The 25383-nt window shown below is 37.4% G+C and overlaps 1 protein-coding gene across 15 annotated transcripts in view; it reads left to right on the top strand.

Moving 5' to 3' along the window:
- Bptf (bromodomain PHD finger transcription factor) overlaps window positions 1–25383 on the top strand; it is a 126410-nt gene that overhangs the window by 73723 nt on the left and 27304 nt on the right. For 10 of the 15 annotated variants that reach the window (XM_063241824.1, XM_063241828.1, XM_063241825.1 and 7 more), the window contains 11 exons: window positions 517–696; window positions 2161–4453; window positions 8880–9004; window positions 10004–10132; window positions 12023–12173; window positions 13754–13796; window positions 16334–16580; window positions 16939–17100; window positions 17312–17463; window positions 18450–18558; window positions 24866–25083. In XM_063241824.1, the coding sequence (XP_063097894.1) occupies window positions 517–696; window positions 2161–4453; window positions 8880–9004; window positions 10004–10132; window positions 12023–12173; window positions 13754–13796; window positions 16334–16580; window positions 16939–17100; window positions 17312–17463; window positions 18450–18558; window positions 24866–25083 (3809 nt within the window). The remainder of the gene's footprint in view (window positions 1–516; window positions 697–2160; window positions 4454–8879; window positions 9005–10003; window positions 10133–12022; window positions 12174–13753; window positions 13797–16333; window positions 16581–16938; window positions 17101–17311; window positions 17464–18449; window positions 18559–24865; window positions 25084–25383) is intronic. The other 5 variants (XM_063241827.1, XM_063241832.1, XM_063241835.1 and 2 more) reach the window with 1 other exon arrangement.

Raw genomic sequence — 25383 nt, forward strand, 5'->3', positions numbered from 1 at the left:
ATTTTTTGGGCAATGCTGGGAATTATACCCCGGGCTTCATGCATTACCAGGTTCTCAACCACACAGCTAAACCCACAACTCCAAAAGACATTTAATTTAGGGAAAGAAAATTTATAGTTGTCTATTTGAAATGTCAGAGTTCTTATAACTTATAAAAGAGGCTACACTGCCATATAAAACTAATTGAATAACTTGAATATAAGAAAGTATACGATAAACCGGGCATGGAGACCACACTCCTGTTGTAATCCCAGTACTCAGGAGGATGAAGCAAGAGGATTGCTTCTAATTCGGGGCCAGCCTAGGCTACATAGTGAGTTGAAGGATAGCCTGAACTATGTAGTGAGGCCCTGTCTCAAAAAACCAATAAAATAAGGAAGTACATGGTACCTTCTGAAAAATAATGAAGCATTACTTACTGGAAAATACTTAATCGTTTACAGTAGGGTAGATATACTAAAATAAATTTCTAATATTGGATATATCTATAATTGCCATATACATGATTCTTTTTAGTCAAAAGTAATATGGATGAAAATATGGATGATTCAGATAAAAGAAAAAGTCCACGAAGTCCAAAAAAAATAAAAACAGAACCTGATTCTGAGAAAGGCGAGGTAAAAGATTCAGATACTGGAAAAGGAGCAGACCAGAGTGAAATGGAGATCTCAGACATGACTGAGAAGAAGGACCAAGGTAAGGAGCATTGACTACAGGGCAGCCTGGGCGTGGTAAGGACACTGGGCCACTTGCCCACCGCAGGATGGGTGTTGAGTTGTCTGTATTTGATAACATTTTAATTGAAATGTAATTCATGTATCATATAAGTTACCTAACTATAGTGTAATTAAGTGGTTTCAATATATTCACAGAGTAGTTCAGCCATTACCAAAATCAATTCAGGGGCAGTTTTCTTCATTCCAAAAAGCAATCTCGTACTCAATACCAGTCACTTTGCAGTCCCTCCAGCCCACCAGTCTGTTCTCTGTCTCTATGGATTTGCCTTTATTTGTGTTTTGTTGTTATTTTGTTTTGTTTTTGAGTGGGTTTTGTTTTAGTGTTTTGTTTTGAGACAGGATCTTGATAGGCATTTCAGGTTGGCCTTGAACTCACTATGTAGCCCAGGCTGGCCTCCAACTGGCAATAATCCTCTTTCCTCAGCTGCCCAGGTGTTAGAATTACAGGCCTGTACCACCATACCCAGCTCCGAACTTGCCAGTTTTGAACATCTCATTAAGTGAAATCAAGCAGTGTTATCCTTTGTGTACAGTCTCTTCACTTAGCCATAGTAGTTTCAAGGTTTATCCTTATTGTAGCATTCATATATGCTTTATTCCTTTGTATTTCTATTATTCCATTGCATTGATAGGCCACATTTTGTTTATCCAGTCTTTGGTTGACAAACATTTGGACCATTTTACTTTTTATTTATTGTGAATAATGCTGCTATAGTCATGTATAATTTTTTTATAAATGTACGTTTTCACTTCTTAGAACTATTTCTAGGAATAAAATTACTAGATTACATGGTAATTTATGTTTAAGATTTTGAGAATTTTGCATTGGCATTTGTCATTTTTTAAAAACCTTAAATTAGATAATGCATATGGCTAATGATATTTTATACCTAAAGGCACTGATGTGTATAAGAACCTGTTACATACTTACTAATTTTTCATTATAACATTCTATTACTTTTTTTTGTGGGTACTAGAGATAGAGCTCACAGCCTCACGCTTGCCAGGCAGACGCTTGTGCCACTGAGCTAAATCTCTGGCCCCATCACTTTTAAATACTAAGCATCAGAATACTTTTTTCTTTTCAGACAAGGTCTCACACTGTTCCACCTAACCCTGAACTCTGTGCAGCCTAGGTTGGCCTTGAACTTGCAGCAGTACTCCTGTCTCAGTGTCCTAACTGCTGGGATTGCAGGCATGCACCTGGATACAATACTTAAATATCTGGAATATGTTTTTAAACCTTTCGTGAAGTTTAAAATGTGTTTATGATCTATTGTAATTGTTTGAGGAATTTTGAAATAATACAGATATTCCTTTTTAGTGTGAAATAAGAAAAGTATGTACTTTTACCAATAAAATTCTCATGAATTCCTGTTTTTAGAATCAAAATTACATTTATTTAAATGTCTTTATTTTACAGACATGAAAGAACACTTAGATTCTGACAACGATAAATCCTTCAAGGAAGAACCAATGGAAATAGATGATATAAAAACAGAGTCACATATAAATTATCAAGAAAGTTCTCAAATAGATGTGGTCAATGTCAGTGAGGGTTTTCATCTCAGGACTAGTTACAAAAAGAAAATAAAATCATCCAAACTAGATGGACTTCTTGAGAGGAGAATTAAACAGTTTACACTGGAAGAAAAACAGCGCCATGAAAGAATGAAGTTGGAGGGAGGAGTTAAGAGTATAGGAAAGTCTTCTCCAACTTCTTTGAAAAGTCTCTCTGAGTCACCAGTAGTAACAAAAGTGAAAGAACAGGGTCAGATTGACTTGCTTACACAAGAGCAAAACCCCAGTGCAAGCAATGACAAATCAGAGGACTTGATTCATGGACATTCACAAAGTGACTCCTCAGGTCTTGGAGTAGATGATACTAGTCTTAGCACAAATAAACTTTATCCAAAAGAGCAAATGTTAGACGATATCTCCATTCAGAGTCCAGGGATGAATTATCAGAAACAAAATCCTGTTGAAAATGACTTAAGTGAAAGTCTCCCTGAACCAATCAGCAAAGGGCAGCAGTTCAGCAAGATTAAAACAAAAGAAAGTGATTTTTTCATTGATGACTCTAAACCAGTCACTGGAGATGATATTGATACTTTGATCTATAAGAATAAAAAACCACTCAACCAGGAGGATAATGCCACCACTGTTTCTTCTTCTGAAAATGCTTTGCTTCCATCAATTCCTAAATGTACCAGGGACAGAGATGCCTCATCTCTGTCAAAAGGAATGGACTTTGATGAAAAACTTGTATGTGATTCTGAAAATAGTAGCACTTTAGAAAATAGTTCTGATACTGTGTCTATTCAGGATAGCAGTGAAGAAGATATGATTGTTCAAAATAGCAATCAAAGTATTCCTGAACAGTTTGTAACTCCAGAACAAGGTGTCGAAAGCTTGAAATGTGAATCTGTTTGTGATAAGTCCACTAGAAACTGCGATAACAGGTTACAGGGTAAGGTAACTGAAACAAATGGCAAGAAACCAAGTCAACAGCAGAAGTTAGAGAGACCAGTTAATAAATATATTGATCAAATGAGTCTTAAAAATATCACTGACAAAAAGAATAACGAAAATCGACCTGAAAAGAAAGGACAGAAAGCAAGTGCATTTCAAATAAATGGAAAGGATAATAAACCTAAAGTATATTTGAAAAGTGAATGTTTGAAAGAAATCTCTGAAAGTAAAGTAGTAAGTGGTAATGCTGAACCAAAGGTTAATAATATAAATAAAATAATCCCCGAGAATGATATTAAGTCCTTAACTGTTAAAGAATCTGCTGTAAAGCCATTTATTAATGGTGATGTCATCATGGACGATTTTAAAGAAAAAAACAATTCAGTAGCAAATTCACATTTACTAAGTTCTTCAGATGCTGAAGGTAATTACCAAGCCAGCCTCAAGATCCTGCCATCAACTAATGAGTCTGACAAAATACAGCATACTACACCTCTGTCTTCTTGTTCAGAAAGTAATTCATTTAGTCAGGTAGAAGAGATGGAAATTGAAACTCCAGAAATTAAGAAAGATACTCTATCACCTCTTACATCTGGAGAAGAATCTAACCTTAGTAGTGATTTTGTTGATGAAAATGGTCTTCCCACCAACAAAGACGAAAACATCAATGGAGACTCTAAAAGAAAAACAGTCATCACAGAAGTCACCACAATGACATCCACAGTGGCCACAGAATCAAAAACCGTGATCAAGGTCGCAAAAGGTGATAAGCAAACTGTGGTCTCCTCCACAGAAAATTGTGCCAAATCCACTGTCACAACCACCACAACCACAGTAACAAAGCTGTCCACACCCTCCACAGGCAGTAGTGTGGACATCATCTCTGTAAAGGAGCAGAGCAAAACTGTGGTCACCACCACAGTGACAGACTCACTGACCACTTCAGGAGGCACACTGGTAACATCCATGACTGTGAGCAAAGAATATTCGACAAGAGACAAAGTAAAACTGATGAAATTTTCAAGACCGAAGAAGACTCGTTCAGGTACAGCTCTGCCGTCTTATAGAAAGTTTATTACTAAGAGCAGCAAGAAGAGCATATTTGTTTTGCCTAACGACGACTTGAAAAAATTGGCCAGAAAAGGAGGAATCCGAGAAGTCCCATATTTTAATTATAATGCAAAACCTGCCTTGGATATTTGGCCCTATCCTTCTCCTAGACCCACCTTTGGTATCACTTGGAGGTATGTACTTTAAAATGTATGTGGGGGAGCAAGGAAGTTTTTAAAAAATTAATCTCATTTTTTAAAACATTTTTGTTACAATGAAATAACGGAGATTAGGATAAGAAAGTGTAAGGGCCGGGATTTAACTCAGCAGCGTAAGTGCTTGCTTGGCAAACGCGAGATCATGAGTTCAATCCCTGGGGCCAAAAAAAAAAGGATAAGAAAGTATATCTCTAACAGCCAAAATTAGAAGTTACAGAAAATCTCTATCTTGACCAACCAATAATAAAGTTTACTTAGTGAAAAATATTTAAAGACTTAAAATGTAAGTGAATCCAATGTAAACTTTCACAAGATAAAAGGAACATGTCAAATCTAGTTATTATTGTGACCTAACTTTCCAAATGACTTGTCATAAGAACAAGATAATTGCATAATTCTATAATCACCAACTTTCTGAAATGTTTGTCTTTTATTTCTGTTAAGTGATTCATAAAAACATAAGCCAAAAAGAAACATGACTATAAATTTCATAAATTTCCTCATAATGTGGAAATCTTCCTAATGTGATTTATTTACATAATAAATATCTGTTTTGGAGCTCTCTTTTTTTGCTTGGTTTTGAGTTTTTTTATTGCAGTAATTGAACTTGGGTTCTTGGGCTTGCCAGGCAAGTGCTGGGCTGCTGAGCTAAATCCCCGGCCTCCCTGTTATTTATGCAAAGAAAGGTAGACTCCTGGACTGGGAATGTAACTCCAGGTGCACAAGCACCTGCTTGGCAAGTACAAGGTTGTGAGTTCCTTAGGAATTTTTTGCAATTCCAAAGTAGTCTTGATTTAAAAATTTCTGGCTTGGGGGATAAATCATAGATCATATAGTTTGGACAGTTATAGTAGTTTTATGCAGTCATGTAGTTTTATGCGGAGAAAGGATCTTAGAATTTTTTTTTTTTTTTTTTTGTCTTTTTCCTTTTTATCGGTACCGGGGAGAAATTTTTTAATATATTATAAATTTCCATTGACTACAGAAGAACAATTAGAAATAGTGCCTAGTTTTCCTAAATCCCAGTCTAGTTCTTTATCTGCAGTATCACATTTCACATACTTGTTACTGCCTTTTTCCTTTTTCATGTCTCTCTCCCACTCACTCTCTCTTTCCTCCCTTATAATAGAAAATAGAACATAAACATTGAAAACAAAAGTTAGGGGCCATGCTTGGAAATCAGGACCAATCTTACTGGCAGTTAGATTTTGCAACATTCCTGAAATTATTTCAGCAAGTTACTGAGTAGAATTCACTTGTCTTAAGACTACAGTTCTGTGTTTTTAAATATATTTCCAGTTTAAGTTAAAGTCACACTTTCTTTGCATCTTCTGTATTACAGTTACTATCAGAAAAGATCAAAAAAGAATGCAAGTACTCACTATAAAGGAATTAATTTAGTAATGCAACCAATCATAGTTGTGTGACCAAGTTTTTTTGTAATTCATCTTTTGATTTGAAATAAAGTATCATCACTCCATTACACATTCAATAGAGACAGCTGAAAAGTACAATTTCTCTGCAGGGCCTGCAATGAAGGATTTGCAGAATCCTGCAGGGAATCAAGGAACTCTTCATTACAGTTCATGGATTTGTAGGATTGCTCTGCACTTTTCTGCTTTCTTCATTGAGAGCGGTCCCAAAATGTGTCCTTGACTGTCCTGCAGGTAACTTCTTTCCCACTGGAAAAGTTACTGTGTACAAATATTTGAATTAAAATGACTTGGCAGTTAGGAGGCTGGCCGTTGTGCTCTTCTCTATCCTGAAGTGAATGGTAGGCTCCTCACCCAGGAAGCACTTTTTCTGAACTCTTGAGAAAACCACCAGTTGCAATCACATGGTTCTCAGGCCCTTTCTCTGCACAGCCTGGCTCTAGGAGTCTGGTAATGCTTTAATGTTCTCTGTGGCACAGTACATATCTATTTATTTAGTTTTTCATTTTTAATGGAAAGAAATACCTTCCTTCATTTTTGATTGATAATTACCTTTAAATATATTCTGACATCTTAGTTTGCTCAAGTTAAAACGAACATAATCCCTTCTTAATGGAGGCATGCATAGATATGTAAATTATTCTTATATTTAGAATACATTTTTTAAATTGCTATAAAAACATGCATGTGAAACACATTTTTATATTAACATATCAGATATGTTTGTTGCTTAGAATAGGAGCTAAGTATGCCAGAGGCACATGTGTAATTCAATGTTAAGACTACGCAGTATGGGGGAATAACAGAAACTTGCCTTACAAATACATCTTTGTCTCCCCCTTCATTCCCTTAAGCCTTTTTCCCTGTCCCTGTTTCTTTACCACTGTTTGGAACTAGTAGCTATAATCCACTGTGCTGCCACAATGATTCTCCTCAGATGCCATTCTGTCTTTTAAATATGGTGACTTTGCTGAGGGACTTGCTGACTACTGTAGGGAGAGGAAGGGAAAGCATCTGTCACCTATTGATTATGAGAAGTAGCTTCCTTTACAGTCCCCCGAAAAATGGACACCATAGTATAAATGTAGTATTTAATGTTCTTCCTCAAACCTTCAAACCGGTGTGGCGCATTCTAGCTTCTCCCTTCCTCTTTCCTGCCAGTTGTACCAGTTTCTGCACCTGCACACCCCTCCAACCATAGCATGCCTAATGTGCTCATGAAGTGTGCTCCTGCACACTCTGCTTCGTAATATATGTGCCCTTTCCATTCAGCCAGCCACCCGCAGGCCCAGTTCTTGTCCTTTGAGACCCTAGCAGTCCTCTGATCTCCTTCCTGGGCCACACGAGATGTCTCACTCTTGTATTTTGTCTTGTATTTTGTGTAGTATGGCAGATTGTAAGCACAGAACCAGATTCTAGTTCACTTCTGTGTCCTTCAATCCTTTCGCAGTCTTAAAGCATAGAAGGTACACGACTATTTCTTGAATGAATCAGTGAATGGGCAGGCTGATAACCCAAGAAATGTAGTCCTCCCCTGGTTTTAAAACTAGAGATGCTGTCTGACCATAGAGAGCCAGTTGACAAAAAAGAACAGAATGAGCTCTTATTTATTCTTAGTGTTTATCTGCTTTCTCCTGTGAGACCAGAGTTCTTTAGGGATTTCTACAGAGTATGATATGAAAGTGACCGACACTTTGTATATCCATGTGCTAGCTAACACATCCCCCCATAATTTAAGGGTTGCTCTGTCCCAGTCAGATGGTTGACAGGCAGATGACAGTGAAGAAAACCATGGTATCACAAGCAGAGACGGAAAGTTGGGAAGCTGCAGTAACTTTTTGGATAAGAGTTTTTTGTTCCTTGTTTTTTTCACAGTAGAAAGCTTTGCCTTGCAAATGCAAAGTTGTCTTAAGATTTACCGTCAGGGCTGGAGATGTGGCTCTGTGTTAAAGGTCTTGCCTTGCGTGCACAAGGCCCTAGGTTTGATCTCCAGCACTACAAGAAAGAAAGAAGGAAGGAGGAAAGGAAAGAAGGAAATAAAGATAGATTTACTATCTACTACTCTTAATAGAGGAAATTATTTTCATGTTATAGAGTTTCACAACACTATAGTCAGCCAGTATGTTCATTTACATAGTGAGAAAATGGCGCCAAAGTATTTAAATCTCTAAAGAGCAATAAAGAATTGACAGCCTGAGACTGTTTTAAAATGTGTAGGACAAATTCCACTTTAGGGCTTAATATTCATTGCAGTTGAGTAAATTCATTTCAAAATGCATTTCAAGTATTATTTTTAAAAGAAGATTAATAATTTTTCACACAGTGCTCAAGGAAAAACGTGAATACAGAAAGATCCCTTTTTCTTCTGATTAGTAACTAATCTTCTTGTAAAAATAATACTATTTTTAAAAGTAATTTTAAAATAATGCCAAAAATAGTATTTTGGTACTGGAGATTGAACTCTTGACAGTTAACTTGCAAGGCAGGTGCTTATGCGGCTGAGCTAAATCCCCAGCCCAATACAAACATTTTCAAGGTTTATTTTTTGTTGTTGTTGTTGACTGATTTCAGCAAAAATTATTCATGGTTTTACCCTTTAGAGCTCCTTTTTCACATTTAGTAGCACATTTTTCTTTATTTGCTTCTCCCTAACTTAAAACATTTTTGAATTATATTAAAATATTAAATCTTTAAGTTGTTATATCAACCTTAAGATGAAACGTATTTTACATATTTATATGGCATATGAAGTTCATACAGATATTTTTAACGTTGTTAGGTATATGTTATGTAAAAAATTAAAAGTTTTTCTTTTAAGGGACCTATGGCACCAAAACTGTATTACCGATACTGAAGTTAGGAGACTCAGAAGCACAATAAGTGCGTGTGTGTGTGTGTGTGTGTGTGTGTGTGTGTGTGTGTGTGTGCCTGATTGTATGCATATAGTTTTACTTGAGTTGCTCTTCCAGGTACAGACTTCAGACCGTCAAGTCTTTGGCGGGTGTGAGCCTGATGTTACGGCTGCTGTGGGCCAGCCTAAGGTGGGACGACATGGCCGCCAAGGCTCCCCCAGGAGGAGGGACTACACGGACAGGTAGGGCGGTCATTTTCTTAATTAAACTCCAAAATAAAACTGTTTACCTATTCACTTAGTTTTAATCATCTCTAGCATTTAAGAAATACAGTTTCCTTTAATGTTGGCCCATGCCATAACACTATAACACTCTGGGGGGGCGGGAGAAGGTCCAGATTACAAGATGAGTCAAATAAATGAACAAGTCTAAATTTTTAAAAGTTTATTTATTGTATTAGGAATCAAACTCATGACCTTGCACTTGCCAAGCATGCACTTACGCTATATCCCTGGCCAGAGTCTAAATTTTAAAATATTATTGTTGGACTGGGGGTATAGTTGAATGATAAGAGTACTTACCTGCCTGTGCAAGGCACTTGGTTTGATCCCAGTACTACTAAAAATAAACTCCACAAATACATAATAAAATAGTACTGTTTTGTTTTGTTTTGTGTAGTTCAGGCTGGCCTCGAACTTACTATGTAGCTCATTCTGGCTTGAAACCCATGGTGGTCCTCCTGCCCCAGTCTCCCAGTGCTGGGAGTACAGGTGTGCACCAGCATACCCGGCTACTATTTTTGTACAATATAGTCAAGTAGACTGAGATTCCTAGAACCCAGTGCTTCTTGCTTCAGTCCTAGGGTTTTTATTGTTTTGATTGCTGCCACCTGTAGCTAAGCATTTAGCTGTGTGTACATGGTGTGTGCGTGATTGTATGCCTACAGGCAGGAGTTCACTTTAGAAATTTTCCACGTGGAAGTCAGGCATGGTGGCACATGCGTCTGGTCCCACCACTCCAGAGGACAAGGCAGGAGCATCACTGTGAGTTCAAGGCCAGCCTGAACTGCATTGTGAAGTATGTTGTCACTGTCCTGCGGTGATCCAATAGCTATTAACTTAGTAAATATTTCTGGAAGTTTATTCCATACATTTCTCTTTTAAAGTACCAGATAGTGTACTTTTTTAATTTTTTGAGTATTTTAAGTGGTTACTAATATTGTGTGAATTAAATCACCATAGAAACATCTGAAACAGAAATCACAACAACAGAAATAATTAAGAGGAGAGATGTTGGTCCTTATGGTATTCGTTCTGAATATTGTATCAGAAAAATCATTTGCCCCATTGGAGTTCCAGAAGCACCAAAAGGTAGGAGATAAAAAAAATTTGGTTCTTTTGCTATTGACATGTTAATAAAGTCTTTTATGGATTGAAGTTTATTCCTGATAATTATTTCTTTAACTCTTTATTCAGCACTTGTAAAAAATTTTTGGTTTTCCAATGTAAAATACTGTGTTTAAAAAAGTATATTTAAGTAATAGATATGTCAGGATTCTAGTAAGTGTACATTCATGAAGATTTGGGCTATGGCTTGACCTCAGCTCTAGGAAGGCAGCCATCAGGGTGTTTGGTTCATTGTGGTCCTGGCACTAATGCAGAGCATGACTTGCAAAGCTTTATGGACTCACAATTCATGTTACTGCAAGATAGCATTAATTGGGACAGTACTCGGGACAGTAAGAATCTAAGAGACGTTAAGAGTGACTGAGGCAGTATTTGTGTACACCTCCATATTAGGCACTGGGAAGCAAGTGCATTGAAGACATGCATTTCTATCCTCAAGGAAGTAAAAAGGTTATACTCTGACAGTATCGTTAAGTGTTCATGTGGTACACAAAGATAAGAAAGGTTAATAAGTGAGAAATATTGGAAAAGAAGCAAGATTAACACTATTTTGCTGGTAATTATGATGTCTTTTTAACAAAATTCATAAGAATCAACGTATTCACGCTAAAAGGAGTCCAGACTGAAGACTTTTAAGTAAATAAAAGTCATTAATTGTGTATAAGCAATGAAAATATTGGAGGAAAAAATCTATTAAGAAATGTGTGAAGAGGCCGGAAATGTAGCTCAGTGGCACAGCACCTGTCTGGCAAGCCCAAGGCCCTGAGTTTGATTTCCAGTACCCCTCCCCCCAAAAAAGGAAATGCATACAAAGAAAACAATGTCATTGAATAGAAACCTTTTTATAAAAATGAATTGTCCCTGGATGCATATATTTCATTTTTAAAAACGTATTACACTAACTTAAAATTTCATCTTGTTAAATAATAGAGACTGGCCTTTTTGAAATTACACCATTAAAGTGGTACCTGTCCTAGTAGATAATAAAATATTAGCATAATTAAAACAGTGTTTTCCTGGCACAGAAATAGACAGCCCAGTTGATGAGCAGAGATGCTGATGGAAGGTGTTATTCCTGACAGATCTTCATGCTCTCAAACCCTGTAGCCTTCAGTACACACCCCTGTGGTCTCTTGAAATACTCTTCTTTGTATTCTATGGTTTTGTACAGTTCCATTCCAATTGCATTCAGTTTCCTTCTGTTCTTTCTCTGTGATTATGCTGCTTCAGTGTTCTTGAACATAGGGATAATTTAACTCTTGTCTCACCCTATTTATATTTTAAATCTGATGATTAGGAGAATTTTATCTTCGTTTTTCATATGTCCTCTTTATGCTGGGTGACTACAGTAAATCCCCCTTCTTAGTGCTGAGATGGAAATGTGTATTGGCATAGATGTGCATAGTGGGGAAACTCATCCTGGCTGTGACAGGAGCACATCCCAGCTGTGACAAGTATCTGAAGGAAGTTGTTTGAAGTGGTCTTAGGTAGGGGTGAAGGGGTTAGAATGGAGGTCCAGGCAAAGCGGAAGGGGTCATTTAAAGACCCATAGTCCCTTTATAGCAGTGGTGAGCAAGCAGTAGTCCTTGAGGCTTAGCCCACTGCTTGCTTTTGCAGTTGAAGTTTGATTGGAACACAGCCACACTTAGTTTTGCACTGTCTTTAGTCTGCATCATAATATGGAGACAGAATTGAATAGCTGCAGAGGTGACCATCTGGCTTAAGTAATTTACATCATCTGACCATTTAAGAAGAAAATGTTTACCAACTGGTACTTTTTGTAAAATAATAGTAAATGCCAGAAATACTTATTTTAAAAGCTGTATTGCTCAAACCACTCTTATTTTTCCAAAGAAACACCTACGCCTCAGAGGAAAGGACTTCGATCAAGTGCCCTGCGGCCAAAGAGACCAGAAACACCCAAGCAAACTGGCCCTGTTATTATTGAAACCTGGGTAGCAGAGGAAGAGTTGGAACTATGGGAAATCAGGGCATTTGCTGAGAGGTAAAAAATTCCTGACATATAGTCAGATATTTTAATGAATGAATTTTAATGAATAAAATGAAGATTTTATTCATTTCAGAATTAAAGAATTATCACTGTAATAGTTTATTCAGCTTGTAATCCCAGAGCTTGGGAGGCTGAGGTAGGAGGATCACTGTGAGTTCAAGGCCAGCCTGGGCTACAAACTGAATTCAATACCAACCTGAACCATATAGTAAAACCCTGTGTCCAAAAAAAACCATCACCACCACCAACAAAAAAGTTTATTTAGTACATACTAGTTAATTAAGACAGAGTCTGGCTGTACAGTTCGCACTGGCCTTGAACTCACTGCTGTACCCCAGCCTGGCCTTAAGTTCATGGCAATCCTCCTACCTTTGCTTCCCAAGTACTGGGATTCTAAGCGTGTGCTACCACGCCGTTTCTGTCTTCTCATTTTTACAGTACTACTGTAAATAATTTATGTTTATTTATGTCTTGTTTCTTTTCATTGGTTCTGTGCATCAAACCTGGAACCTTCACACTGAACTGGCCCTTTTTTACTTTTGAGAGAGATCTCACTAAATTGCCCAGGCTAGGCTCAAATTTTCCATCCTCCTGGTTCAGCATTCTAGAATCCTAAAATTAAAAAGGTTTTCTCACTGTTAATGTCAATTAATTTAATTATAGTTATCTTAAATGTTTATTTATTTGGGGGAGGGGCAGGAATTAGCTCGGTGTAATTGTCTGGCAAGCACATGGTCATGAATTCGATCCCCAGTATAAAAAAAAAACAAACAATTTTTTGGGGGGGGTGCTGTGGATCACTTATGACCTCACACCTGACAGGCAGGCACTGTACTGCTGAACTGTATTCCCAGGCCTTAAATATTTATTTTAAAATAGAAATAATTCCATGCCTTTGGTCTGCAACCTTCTTGGCAACGTGGACCTGTTTTGTGGAAGACAATTTTTTGAGGGGTGAGGAACTGGTTTTGGAATGATTTAAGCCATTATGTTTATTTACACTGTAGTATATACAATGTATTATTATTAATTATATAATGAAACAGTTGTACAATTCACCATAAGGTAGAATCAGCAGGAGCCTTGAGCTTTTTTTTTTTGCGTGTAGTTCTGTCTGGGGATGATGTGGGACAGTTCTCATAGTAGGGCTTCTATGAGAATCTAATGCCAGTACCAAAAAAAAAAAAAAAAATAGGAAGAGACAGAAAATCTAATGCCGCTGCTGATCTGACAGGAGGTAGAGCTTAAGGGTTCACCTGAATGATGAGGAGCGGCTGTAAACACAGATGAAGGTGGCTGAGGGTTTAGCTCAGCGGCACAGTGTGCCTGACAAACGCAAGGGACTGAATTCAATTCCTGGTACCCACCAAAAAGTTAATGCAGATTAAGCATGTAACCTACCTCCTGCTGTTCCGCCCAGTTTCTGATGGACCATGGGCAGCAGGTACCAGTCAGTGACCTGGGGTTGGGGACACCGTTTTGTAGGATATGAGTATTAAGTAGCTTTCATTTCTACTACATGCTAGATGTCTGATTAGTTGGTTTCTGATAAGTTGCCCCTTTTTTTCTTACAGAGTGGAGAAAGAAAAGGCCCAAGCAGTTGAGCAACAAGCTAAGGTTAGTGCACAGAAGGTGGCAGAGGCTCCCCAAACAGCTGTGATGGTTTGCCGGTAGGAAACCCACCTAACAATGAGCTTACCCTTTTAATCAACTTCATGCACACCAAAAATACAGTAACTGAATATTCTTGTAGAATTTTTTTTTTTTTTTTAAAGGACTGGAGAGCGCCCGCAGGTCTTGAACCACTGGACCAATCGACCCGGGCGGTTGGGAAGCCAGACTTGAAGGAACCGCTGGGCTAAAGCCAGCCCCAATTTTTTTTTCTAAATGTGCCTTATATATAACTTTATTTCATTGCTATAAAATAGCTTTATGGGACGGTAGATACAGTTCAGTGACAGAGGCCTTGCCTGGCGTGTGAAAAGGTCTGGGCTCAGTCCCCAGCACTGCACAAAACAGACAAAAACAAAAAAACTATACTAAAACTATGAAAGTTGTAATTGATAGTATCTTTCAGTTCCTGTAGATTTTCATCTTCAGAGTTTGAGAAAAAGGCATTTTTGCATTCTGTTGTCTGATGTCACAAGGAATTTATCCCAAATCACAGTTGCCTGGTTGTGCTGTGGTATAGTGTGGATTGTGCTGTGATTTGATTAGTCTGGGTACTAGGGATAAAAGCCAGAGACACTGCACAGCTGAGCTACATCTTCACCTCTTCACGTTTTCTTTTGAGAACGGGTCTCCATAAGGTGCCCAGCTTTGCCTTGAACATGAACTTGACATCTTCATACTTTAGCCTCCCAGGTAGCTAGATTATAGTTGTGCACCACTGTGCCCTGCTCCTGATTGTTTTGGTTTGTGTTTTATGAGTGTATTTTGTCATTTGTACAATGTAATCTAGTGTATTTTTTTGTGAAGTTTAAATAGCCAACACTTCCAGTTTTGAAGAGTATTAAATATGTGGATTTTTTTATTTGGTGTTTGTTTGTTTGGGGGGGTTCCAAGAATTGAACCCAAAGACTCACACATGCTTGGCAAGTAGTCTTGCTCTGAGCTATATCCCTACAGTTTTAAGTTTTAAAATATTATCTCATTGAGTTGCACAGTCTGCCCTCAAATTTATGATTTTCTTGCCTCAGACTCCAAAGAGGCTGTGATTACTGATATGAATTACATACCAGGTCACCTGTTTTATTTTAAATTGATTCAGTTAGCTTACATCTCTAGGTTTTTGAAACTAAAGTTCTTTTGTTATGAGGACTAAAAAATCCTATGAAGTACCTCACGTTGTATTTAGATATTAAAAAAAGTAGAATACTTGGGTGATGATGATGTAGATGAGCCACTTGGAATAGCAGAAGACAGTGCTCCATTCGAAGTTGGTCTTAATAGACATCCGAGCTCCACTGAACTAGCTGTGTGGCCTTCCACCAATCACACAACCTCCATGAGCCTCAGTTTTCTCATCTTGGAAGTTATAGTACCAGCAATGTTACGGGATTGATAGGGGCATTAAATAATATAATGAAGGTAAAGCATGTGTCACAAGGTTTGGAATAAACCCTGCCTGTTGTTTTTGCATGTGTAAGCTTGTGCTTTTACTTGTCAGACCACTGTTGATACAGTTTTAGAAAATTTCATCATTTTATACTTTGGCCTATATTTTTAAATGTCATACCATTCTCTGTAAAATAATCTTATGTATTTGTCTCCTATGGAAACTAAATAGTTTTAAGGCCTGGGGATTTAGCTCAGTGGCATAAGTGGCATAAGCTCCTGCCTTGCAAGCGCGTGGTCATGAGTTCGATTCCTGATACCCATAAAAGAAAAAATTGTTTTAGTTTTTTCACTTTGGTTAATAGAAAGTTTGGCAACCTGACTGGAAATATTAAATAATGGCATGTTCTTTATGGCTGGATAAATTAGCATTCTGCAATATTGGAGCTCCTGTCACTTACTGTGTGCTCTAAATTTTACCATTGAGCAGCATGGTGTTCCTGTTTCTCTAGTATGACTGTTGTTTTCATTCTACAAATTGGGGTATTTTTAGTAGTCAGAAAAACTATATTATTTTCAATTTTCTCTGGTGAACAGCTTAGTACTTATAATGAAATGAATGGATGACACATGAAAAGTATTGCGCTCATCAGGAATTAAAGTCAGAGGTGGATTTATATAGTCACATTTTCTCTTAAGAAGTGAAATATTAGGCTGGGGATATAGCTCAGTGACACAGTGCCTACCTGGCAAGAGCAACAACCTGAGTTCGATTCCTGGTGCCCCAGAAAAACAAGCAACAACAAAAAGTGAAATATCATTCAGTCATGGTGATGCACGTGTGCAGTCCCAGTGCTTGGGACACTAAGGCCAAAAAATGACTAGGACCTGGAGGCCAGCTTGGGCCTTGTAGTGTGTTCAAGGCCAGTCTCAGCTGTATAGTGAAACCATCTCACAAAACCAGACAGAACAAACAACAAAAGCAGGGAAGGAGATACCTTAGAAATGTAGTCCTGTTTCCTAGAGTGAAAGAAATTGTGACTGGACTTTGTATTTTGGAGTATATTGTTTACATTTTCTCTCCCTGACTTCTTTAGAAACGTTTGGAGCAGCAGAAGCCTACAGTCATGGCCACTTCTACTACAGCCCCGACAAACAGTACAACCAGCACTGTCTCTCCAGCTCAGAAAGTCATGGTGGCCCCCATAAGTGGTTCCGTTACTACAGGAACTAAAATGGTTCTGACTACCAAAGTTGGATCTCCTGCAACAGTTACATTCCAGCAAAACAAGAACTTTCATCAAACTTTCGCTACATGGGTTAAGCAAGGCCAGTCAAATTCAGGTACACCAGTGTAATGAAAAAAAAAACATTGATTTCATTCAGGAGAAATTATTTTCAGCCCTTTACCTACTGAAATGAAACTTTTCTTTAGAAAATTATTTTTCTTCTGCAACTGATTGACCAAATAAACTGTAACCATTGATTTCTTACAGATAGTATTCATAATATTACATCAGAAAAGCTCTTCTTTTACATTATTTCACTTATAACATCTGCATAGTTCACTTGGAGTGGAGAGGAATGTTTTAATTGAAAATACAAAATTAGCCACATTTCATGCATTGGTGCCCTTCCTAGAGTCACTACATTGCTGGTTATTTTAAATCTAAAGCTTATTAAATGTCTTATACCCCATTAGCAACCAGCACAGCTGCCACATCTGCTACAACCATTGCCAGCACAGGTCAGACGTTCCAAATTACAGGCAGTCCAGTCACTATGGCAGGAAAAGTAATTACCAAACTGCCACTTCCTGCAAACAGCAAGATTGTCGCTGTAAATGTGCCAGCAACACAAGGAGGTAAGGGAAATGTGAAGAGTTTTGATTCACATTTGCCAGATCATACCGTTGCCATTATTTCATTTCCTTTTCACTAATTTCAGTCCTCAGATCTCACATTCTATGTAGTTCACTATAAAACTGCCACACATAGTATCTCAGAAACCAGCCAACACTTAATATACTTCCGTAAAAGAGACACTTGTTAATTATCTCCTCATCTTTTTTTAAGGCGTTGTTCAAGTACAGCAGAAAGTCCTGGGTATCATTCCATCAAGTACAGGTACAAGTCAGCAAACTTTTACTTCATTCCAGCCCAGGACAGCAACAGTCACAATTAGGCCTAATACCTCCGCCTCTGGAACACCCACCAGCACATCACAAGTAAGCGTTTTTACAGGGTTGTGTTTTGAAGTGTTGAGCACACTGGGTTTGAGTGTTTGAAATGGCCTCTTCAAAAATGCATCCAACTAATTTTTGTTTCTTTTTATTAATCTGTGACAAAGTACTGATTTGATAGGGCAGACTTATTTGTTGTTATATAAAGTACTCATTTTTAACAGTTCCTTAATAACATGTTAGCATAATTTAATAATAATTATATTCTAGGCTTTTATAAGGAAAACACATAAATCAGTGGACTGTACCAGGTCACACAAGGAAACGTGCTGTGGAGCCTCATTAAGAAATAGAGTCAAACACACAGTCTATCGCACTGTAACTATAGTTTGCTATCAACGGATACATCTGCAGATACTAGATATATGGGGTATTAACTTTATAGAAAAGGTATAAAATTTTGCAGACATGAAATGTTGTAACTCTTAACCATAAAACTGAAGTAACATGCTCTGTAGACTTCCTTTTAAAACTCTGAAAAACATTTGGTTACTCATCTTATTCTTACCTTCTCTGGGTTATAGGTATGGACTGGAACTTAGGAAAAATAGGGCTCAGGATTTTCTTGGGAGCTACAGTTACAAGAGAAGAGCCTTGCTGTGTCTCATTGTTTCCTTCTCGTTTATAGAGTGTCTTTGGTAGCAGTGGCAAGGAAGGTCGTATGATCTCATTTGAAGTAAATTAAAATTTTTTCTCTTCAAAATTTTGTCTTTATTCTGGTGCTTAATGTAACTTAAAATGTGATATCCACGAGCTCCTTTTTTGTAGACATTTTTATCAGTGTAGAATTTTTTTTTTTTTTTTGGTCCTGGGGATCGAACTCAAGACCTCATGCTTTCCAGGTAGGCGCTTGTGCTGCTGAGCTATATCCCTAGCCCCTCAGTATAGAATGTTTAAAATCTTATCTTCTAAATCCATCGTACTTTAACTTTAAAAACATTTTAATTCATTGTCCTTTGTGTCATTTATAGGTAATCACAGGGCCTCAGATCCACCCTGGCATGACGGTGATTAGAACACCCCTGCAACAGTCAACACTAGGAAAGACAATTATTCGAACACCTGTGATGGTGCAGCCAGGTATTCATCCATCCAGTATTACCACTTTTTATTTGAATAACTAGTCTAGGAAATCTGTATTATTCTGTGTCTGGCACTGTACAAATCAGAAAATGCCAATTTTAATTAATTCAAACCATACTAAATTTCTACACCACTGTATATTGTATCTATAGTTACTACTTTATTCTTAGCCTTTCTAATAAGAAAAAATTTTAAAATACTCTAATAAATGAAGTGTATAGGTTCAAGTAACTCAAGTAAAGAAAAAGAGCAAATGTTTGTATGGCAAAAGACTGTAAACCAGTGAAATAGCTAGTAAATACATAAAACAAAATTGCAAAGGAAATGCCAGACTTAATTAATAATGAATAGATTTAAGCTATCATACTAAAAGTTGAGGGCTGTAAAGATTAAGTTTAAAAAAATTTTTTCCTACATATTCATGAGAAACTACCTAAAAATCAAATTGCAAGGAAAGCTTTAAAAGGTAAACAAAAAGGTGGTCAAAGACAGTGATATAAAGGCCAAAGAAAGAATGAATGAATGAACAATAATTGCCCCGCTAATAATGGGCAGAGTAGAATTCAGTGTTTATAAAAAGAAAATAAAAAAAATTATGACATAGAATTTCATTTTAAATTTGCTAGAAGCAAGGTATGTGTGGTGGTGCTCAGCTTTAATCCCAGCATTCAGAAAGTTGAGGTAAGAGGATCACTGCAAGCTTGAGGCCAGTCTGGGCTAACTAGTGAGTTCAAGGCCAGCCTGACCTATGTAACAAGATCTTTTCTCAAAAAAAAAAAAAGAAGAAGAAGAAGAAGAAATAACCATGTGTGATGACTTAAGAGGCTGAGGCAGGAGGATTGTAGCAAGTTCAAGACCAGCCTGGGCTAAAAAGTGTGCTCAAAGCCAGTTTGAACTGCGTATTGAGACTATATCTCAAAAAGACCTATCGAGAGAAAGAGAGAAAGAAAGAAAGGAAAGACAGAGAAAGAAAGAACATTATTAATAATAATTAAGTTTTAAATAAATTGGCTTAGACAAAGATTGCATTTAAAATGTATAGTATCTTGAGTCCTTTTGAATTAAATATTAAAGTACCTATGAAAACCAAGACATTAAGTAGAACATTTATCAATTTTTGTGTCTAAAGGAATGTACATTCATTGTACTATTTATGGTAAATAGTCTAGGCTAAAACCTTAATCCCAAATAAATGCTGGGCGTGGTGGCTCACGCCTCTAATCCCAGCACACGCGAGGCTAAGGTGGAAGGATCGTTGCGAGTTCGAGACCAACCTGGGCTACAAAGTAGCTCAAGGCCAGCCTGAACTCATGTGAGACCCCGTCTCAAAAAGACCAAAAAAAAAAAAAAATCCCCAAGAAATAGGAATATGTAATGGCCATACTTTTTGGAATAAAGATAGAAATTATATTTTAAATTATGTATTACTAATGACTTATTTGTTACATGTTCTAAATAACTTGTGTATTATAGAAACCTCAATGTGTAATTACAAACAAATTGTCAGATAACAACTTTGAAACATAACAACAAAGCTAAACTCAAAAGTAGACTCAGTTTATCTAACAAGTATTTGAACACCTAGGGTAGTTAGTTTAAATATATTGTCTAATAAAACTATACCAAAAATCTTTATTCTTTTTTTAATCTCTATTAAGTCTACGCAAAGTTGGAAAACGTATTTAAAAGTCTTAAAAAGGAACAAAAGAAAAACAATGAAATTAGGAAACAAAAAAAGACCAAAAACATTCAAATAGTCCATTCTGTTATAGCAAGTTTGTTTATTTGTTTAAGACAGGGTCTGCAAGGCCAGGGATTTAGCTCAGTGGCCTAAGTGCCAGCCTGACAAGCACAAGGTTGTGAATTTGATCCCTGGTACAAAAAAAAAAAAAAGACAGGGTCTGCTATGTGTTTCCAGCTGGCCTTAAGCTCAGTGTGTAGCCCAGCATGGCTTCACACTCACGGCCTTCCTGTGTCAGCCTCTGGAGTCCTGAGATTCCAATGTGGGATACCACGCAAGTCTAATCTGGAGAAATGGGAGAAAATCACCACTTCCCAGAAACAGGAATGAGAAAGTACAATAAGCCTAGAACCAGGTTTTTTTTCCTTGTTTACATCCAAAGAGAATTCTGTGTAAGTATCTTTCTGTTAAGACTTCCAGAATTCTGACTATCCATACTTAGAAACCAAATCTACTTTAATAAGGCATAATTAAATATTATGCTTATCAATTCAAAGTCTCAATGACTCATCCAAGAAAGACATTTGAAAAGTTGCCGTAGTATTCCCTATCAAACAATTTCAACCATCATGGTTTCATGGGGTAAAATTCTTTAAAATGAGTAGGAAACAAATAATTTCTTTATGAAATAGTTTCGTAGCACAGGCAAAAGGATTCATCAAAATACTTTCAGTTAATATTGCAGATTTAGTACGTCTCATCTGAAATATGGTCTAGTCTGTCATTTTCCTTATTTCAATAAAAAGCAGTCTTATATGCCTAACCAGCATTCACCTCAGGATTGATCATTTCAGTTGATGCTACAGAGATAGTAAAATTCACCAGTTACTCTGTTTTAAAACTTGCGATTATCAGTCAGCTAATTAAAAGATAACTAATGTAAAGAACAAAGTAAAAACTACTGATATAAAATGGTAATATCCTTAGAAAACAAAATTTAATAAAATTTCATATGAACCATGAGCGCTGCTAGTAACCTAGGTGTATAGTGCTTTTGTACCTTTTTGCCGTATGTAGCTGTGGTCATGTGGGTCTGACATACATATGTGAATTTAGAGTTTCCAGACACCCTCTCCTGGGGTTTTGTCACTTTTTCTCCTGCAGTCTTTACGTACGTTGCAAAGATGAGGTTTGTGTGGTGAATGCCCAACTCTCCCACTCAGCCTTTTAGTACTCCTAGAATGTCCTTTATTCAGAGGCCACCTTTAAGTAATTGGTTCGTGATGGTAGTCGTGGGGGTGGTAGTAATAATGGTAGTGTTGATATCAGCTGTTGTGTATTAGTCATTTATTCCATGGGAGGGTATATAAACTTTCATTTAACTTTTATGTAAAGCAGGTATTAATATTATCTCTTAATTTATAGATAAAGAAACTAAAACTCGGAATGTTGAATAATTTCTCTAAGCTGGATATGACTCAAGCTAGATTTGTGTGCTTCCCAATTCCAGATTCTCATTTATTCACTGAGCAAATGCACATTACTACCTTCATGGCAGACTCTGTTCTAGGCCCATACGATGATAGTTATGAGCTAATCAGACAAAATTACTGCCCTTATAAAACTCACAGCACAGGGGGAAAGGTAAACACTAGCTAGATAGGTTCTTATATGTATTTTTATAAAACCACTGTGTGCAGTAATATATAAATTTTGCATATAATGTGTTAATAAATACCTTTGGGGGGAAATACCTTGGAAAAAAGGAAGGAGGGGTTGAAGAGCTCAGGTTGATTTAGTGGATGTTAGAAAAGATGGCCAGAGAAGGTAAAAGTGTTTTTTGTTTTTTGTTTTTTGTTTTTATCGGTACCGGGGATCGAACTCACAACTGCCTGCTTGCAAGGCAGGTGCTTATGCCGCTGAGCTAATTCCCAGCCTGAGAAGGTAAAAGTTTAATGAAAAATCTGAGGAGGGCCAGGAATATAGCTCAGCAGCACAGCGCCTGTCTGGCAAGCACGAGATCCTGAGTTCAAGTCCCAATACCGAAAAAAAAATCTGGGGGAATAAGAGCTATGCCAATACCTGAGACAAAGATTCTCATACCAAAAGTGTCACAGATGCAAAGCCCAAGGCAGGAGTGGTCTAGATGCACTGAAGGGAACAGAGTACCAGTAAGGAAGACAAGGGCTGGGAGAGGCCCAGGAAAAGTGGGCGTAATCAAGGTATGCCTCCGCATGTGCAGAGATCACACATGCCCTCTTTGAGCACCACACTGGCCCTTCTTAAAATGGCTCTCATTGCAATCTAATAACTTTTGAATTTGCATTTTAATGGTAATCTAAAAATAATTAATACAAACTGTATTATTTTAAATGACCATTGTACCATCAGTTAATACCAGTCCTTTTATCTGTGCTTATGATAGCAATGTATCTGTACAAGGTGATTACCTAAAGTAATAACTTCATGCATTGGCCATCAAGCTGTGGCGTGCAAGAATTTAGGTTTGGGATCCAGAGGCCCTCAAATTTAAAGCATTCGATCACACTGTGTCTTTTTTTTTTTTTTTTTTTTTTTTTTTTTTTTTTTTATCAGTACCAGGGATCAAACTCAGGACTGCACACTTCCAAGACAGGTGCTTATGCCACTGAGCTAAATCCCCAGCCCCACACTGTGTCTTTTAATTCACCTTGAATAAATGGATGAGAATAACCAAGAAAAGTTTAAAAGAAGGCATAATGAAGAAAAACTAGCAGTGCCAGTTGTTAAAGCATGTTATGAAGTGAAAGTTAGCAGTATGATACTAAAGGATACAGCTAAATACAACTACGAAGATGTTATGGCCAGACATGGTGGTGTACGCCTGTAATCCCAGCACTTGGGAGGTTGAGGCAGGAGGATCACCATGAGTTTGAGGCCAACCCAGGCTACATAGGGAGTTCAGGCCAGCCTAAAGTACATAATGAGACTATGTATATCTGAAAACAAAACAAAAAAAGAGGCATTCTATAGGAGAATTCACTGTGTAACAAAAGTAAATCGGGTTTGGGGGTTTAGCTCAGCGGCATAAGCCCCTGCCTTACAAGCAGACAGTCGTGAGTTCGATCCCTGGTACCGATAAAAAAAAAAGTAAATCATGTTAGAATAGTTGGATCACAGTTTGGGAATATAAAAATGGCTTATAATGAGGAATATGATTGACTTATTGTTTGGTTATGTCTCACAACAATAGAGTATATGATAACATAGGACATGTGAATATCTAACAAGAGAATGCAGGAATACAGGAGAGTTTCATAAGCAATAATTAACCCCCCCCCCAAAAAAAAAAAGACTGATTTGGCCACATAAATATGAGGGATTTAGAAGTAAATAAAAGTGGAAAAAATACATTATTCAAAAATACATACCACTTGTCACAGGACTGGGAACATAGCTCAGTGTTTGAGCACTTGCCTAGTGTATGCAAAGCCCTGAGATGGGCAACGAAGAAGTGGGAGGAGTACAGAAATGGCAGAGTATGAAGAAGGAATTTAGAGTTCAGAGACGAAGCAGGTGATTTGAACAATTTTAAATGTTAGCTTTCTATCGTAAATGAGGAAATTAGGCACTGAACTGATAGTTGTACTGTTGTAGGAGTCCAGTGAAATGGGCACTCAGAGGTAGTAGAAGTGTGGATGAGACTACTACGTTTCTATTATGAATTCAGTATTAATCTTTGAAAGCTGTTGTAAGGAAATCATCAGAAGCATATATGAAAATTTATGAGCAGTGATTTCACCCTTCATTATATTAACAAAGAAAAGGTATTTTGAATGTCAGAACAGTCTCAGTTTTATCCATGCAGTCGTATGAGATACTACTTAGCTATTAAAGTTATGCATAGAAAGAAATATATTCACAGAAGAAAAAAGACAGGTGTTATTACTACTAATTAGTAACGAATTTGTGAAAATCAGATTAGCAACCATATAATTATTCTTATTAATGAGGAGACAGCTCCACTTGCCTTTTTCTTCTAGTTTGAGCAAGTAAAATCTGAAACAGAAAATTTTAGAGAACTATAGAGCCATTTCTGTTCATCTTTCATTTAGTAGACATTTATAGAACAATGACCATGAATGCATTCCTTGAGTACCTTTCCCTGGTCCTGAGAATACAGTGGTGCTTCCCTAAAGGTCTCCAAATTCTTTGTCACAGGACTGTAGAAGAAGTTTATTTATAAATGCAGTTGACTCAGAGTAATTGAAATTCTTCACATTTTGGTAAAATTCATATAAATTTATTATATACTTATTACCTCATCTTTACTGTATTTCTAAGAACTGACAGCCATATAAATGAACAAAGTTGTATTCAGGTTTATAGGAAGAGTATTGTTGTTTTCTCTGTACCATATAGTCAGCAGGAACTGGCTTGTGGCTATCAGCAACCCTAAGGCACAGACTCACTGTCCCCCAGGCACGTCCTTTGGGAGTAGGCCTCTGAATGCATCTGCAGGCTGCCGGCATCCCCATGTCTTGGAACACTGAAAAGAGTACATTTATCTGAAGTATTGAGATATTTTATTTAGAATGCTGCCCAGGGCACATGGGCATTCAGGGCATTTTGCTGTTTGTCCAGGCGCTCCTCAGCAAGTGATGACACAGATTATCCGAGGCCAACCTGTTTCCACTGCAGTGTCTCCCCCAAGCACAACTTCCTCCACACCTGGCCAGAAAGGCTTAACTCCAGGAGCATCCACTCCAAACCCGGCGCCTTCAACCCCACAACCCCCTCGCCCCCAGCAAGGACAGGTGAAGCTTACCATGGCTCAGCTCACTCAGTTAACACAGGGCCACGTAAGTAATGACTTTATTTTAACTTTAGAAGCCATCTTATTTCTTCTTGATGTAAGTTTTAAAATGTACTTATTTTGGTAACCATAAGAGTTTTATTTATGTGGTTTTTTGGGGTTGGTTTTTTGTTTGTTTTTTTATGCTGCTGAGGATCATGCTAGGCCTTAGGCATGCTAAGCAAGCGCTTTATCACTAGATTACATCCCTGGCCCCTATTTTGTTAAATTTAAGAAGATACTTATTTACCATGTGTGGTGGCACATGGATGTAATCCTACACTGACGCTGAAGCAGAACTGTGACT

Source organism: Cavia porcellus, unplaced genomic scaffold (assembly GCF_034190915.1).
Source record: "Cavia porcellus strain 051 isolate PalLab524CR breed Dunkin Hartley unplaced genomic scaffold, mCavPor4.1 scaffold_32, whole genome shotgun sequence".
In the NCBI taxonomy this organism is placed as follows: Eukaryota; Metazoa; Chordata; class Mammalia; order Rodentia; family Caviidae; genus Cavia; species Cavia porcellus.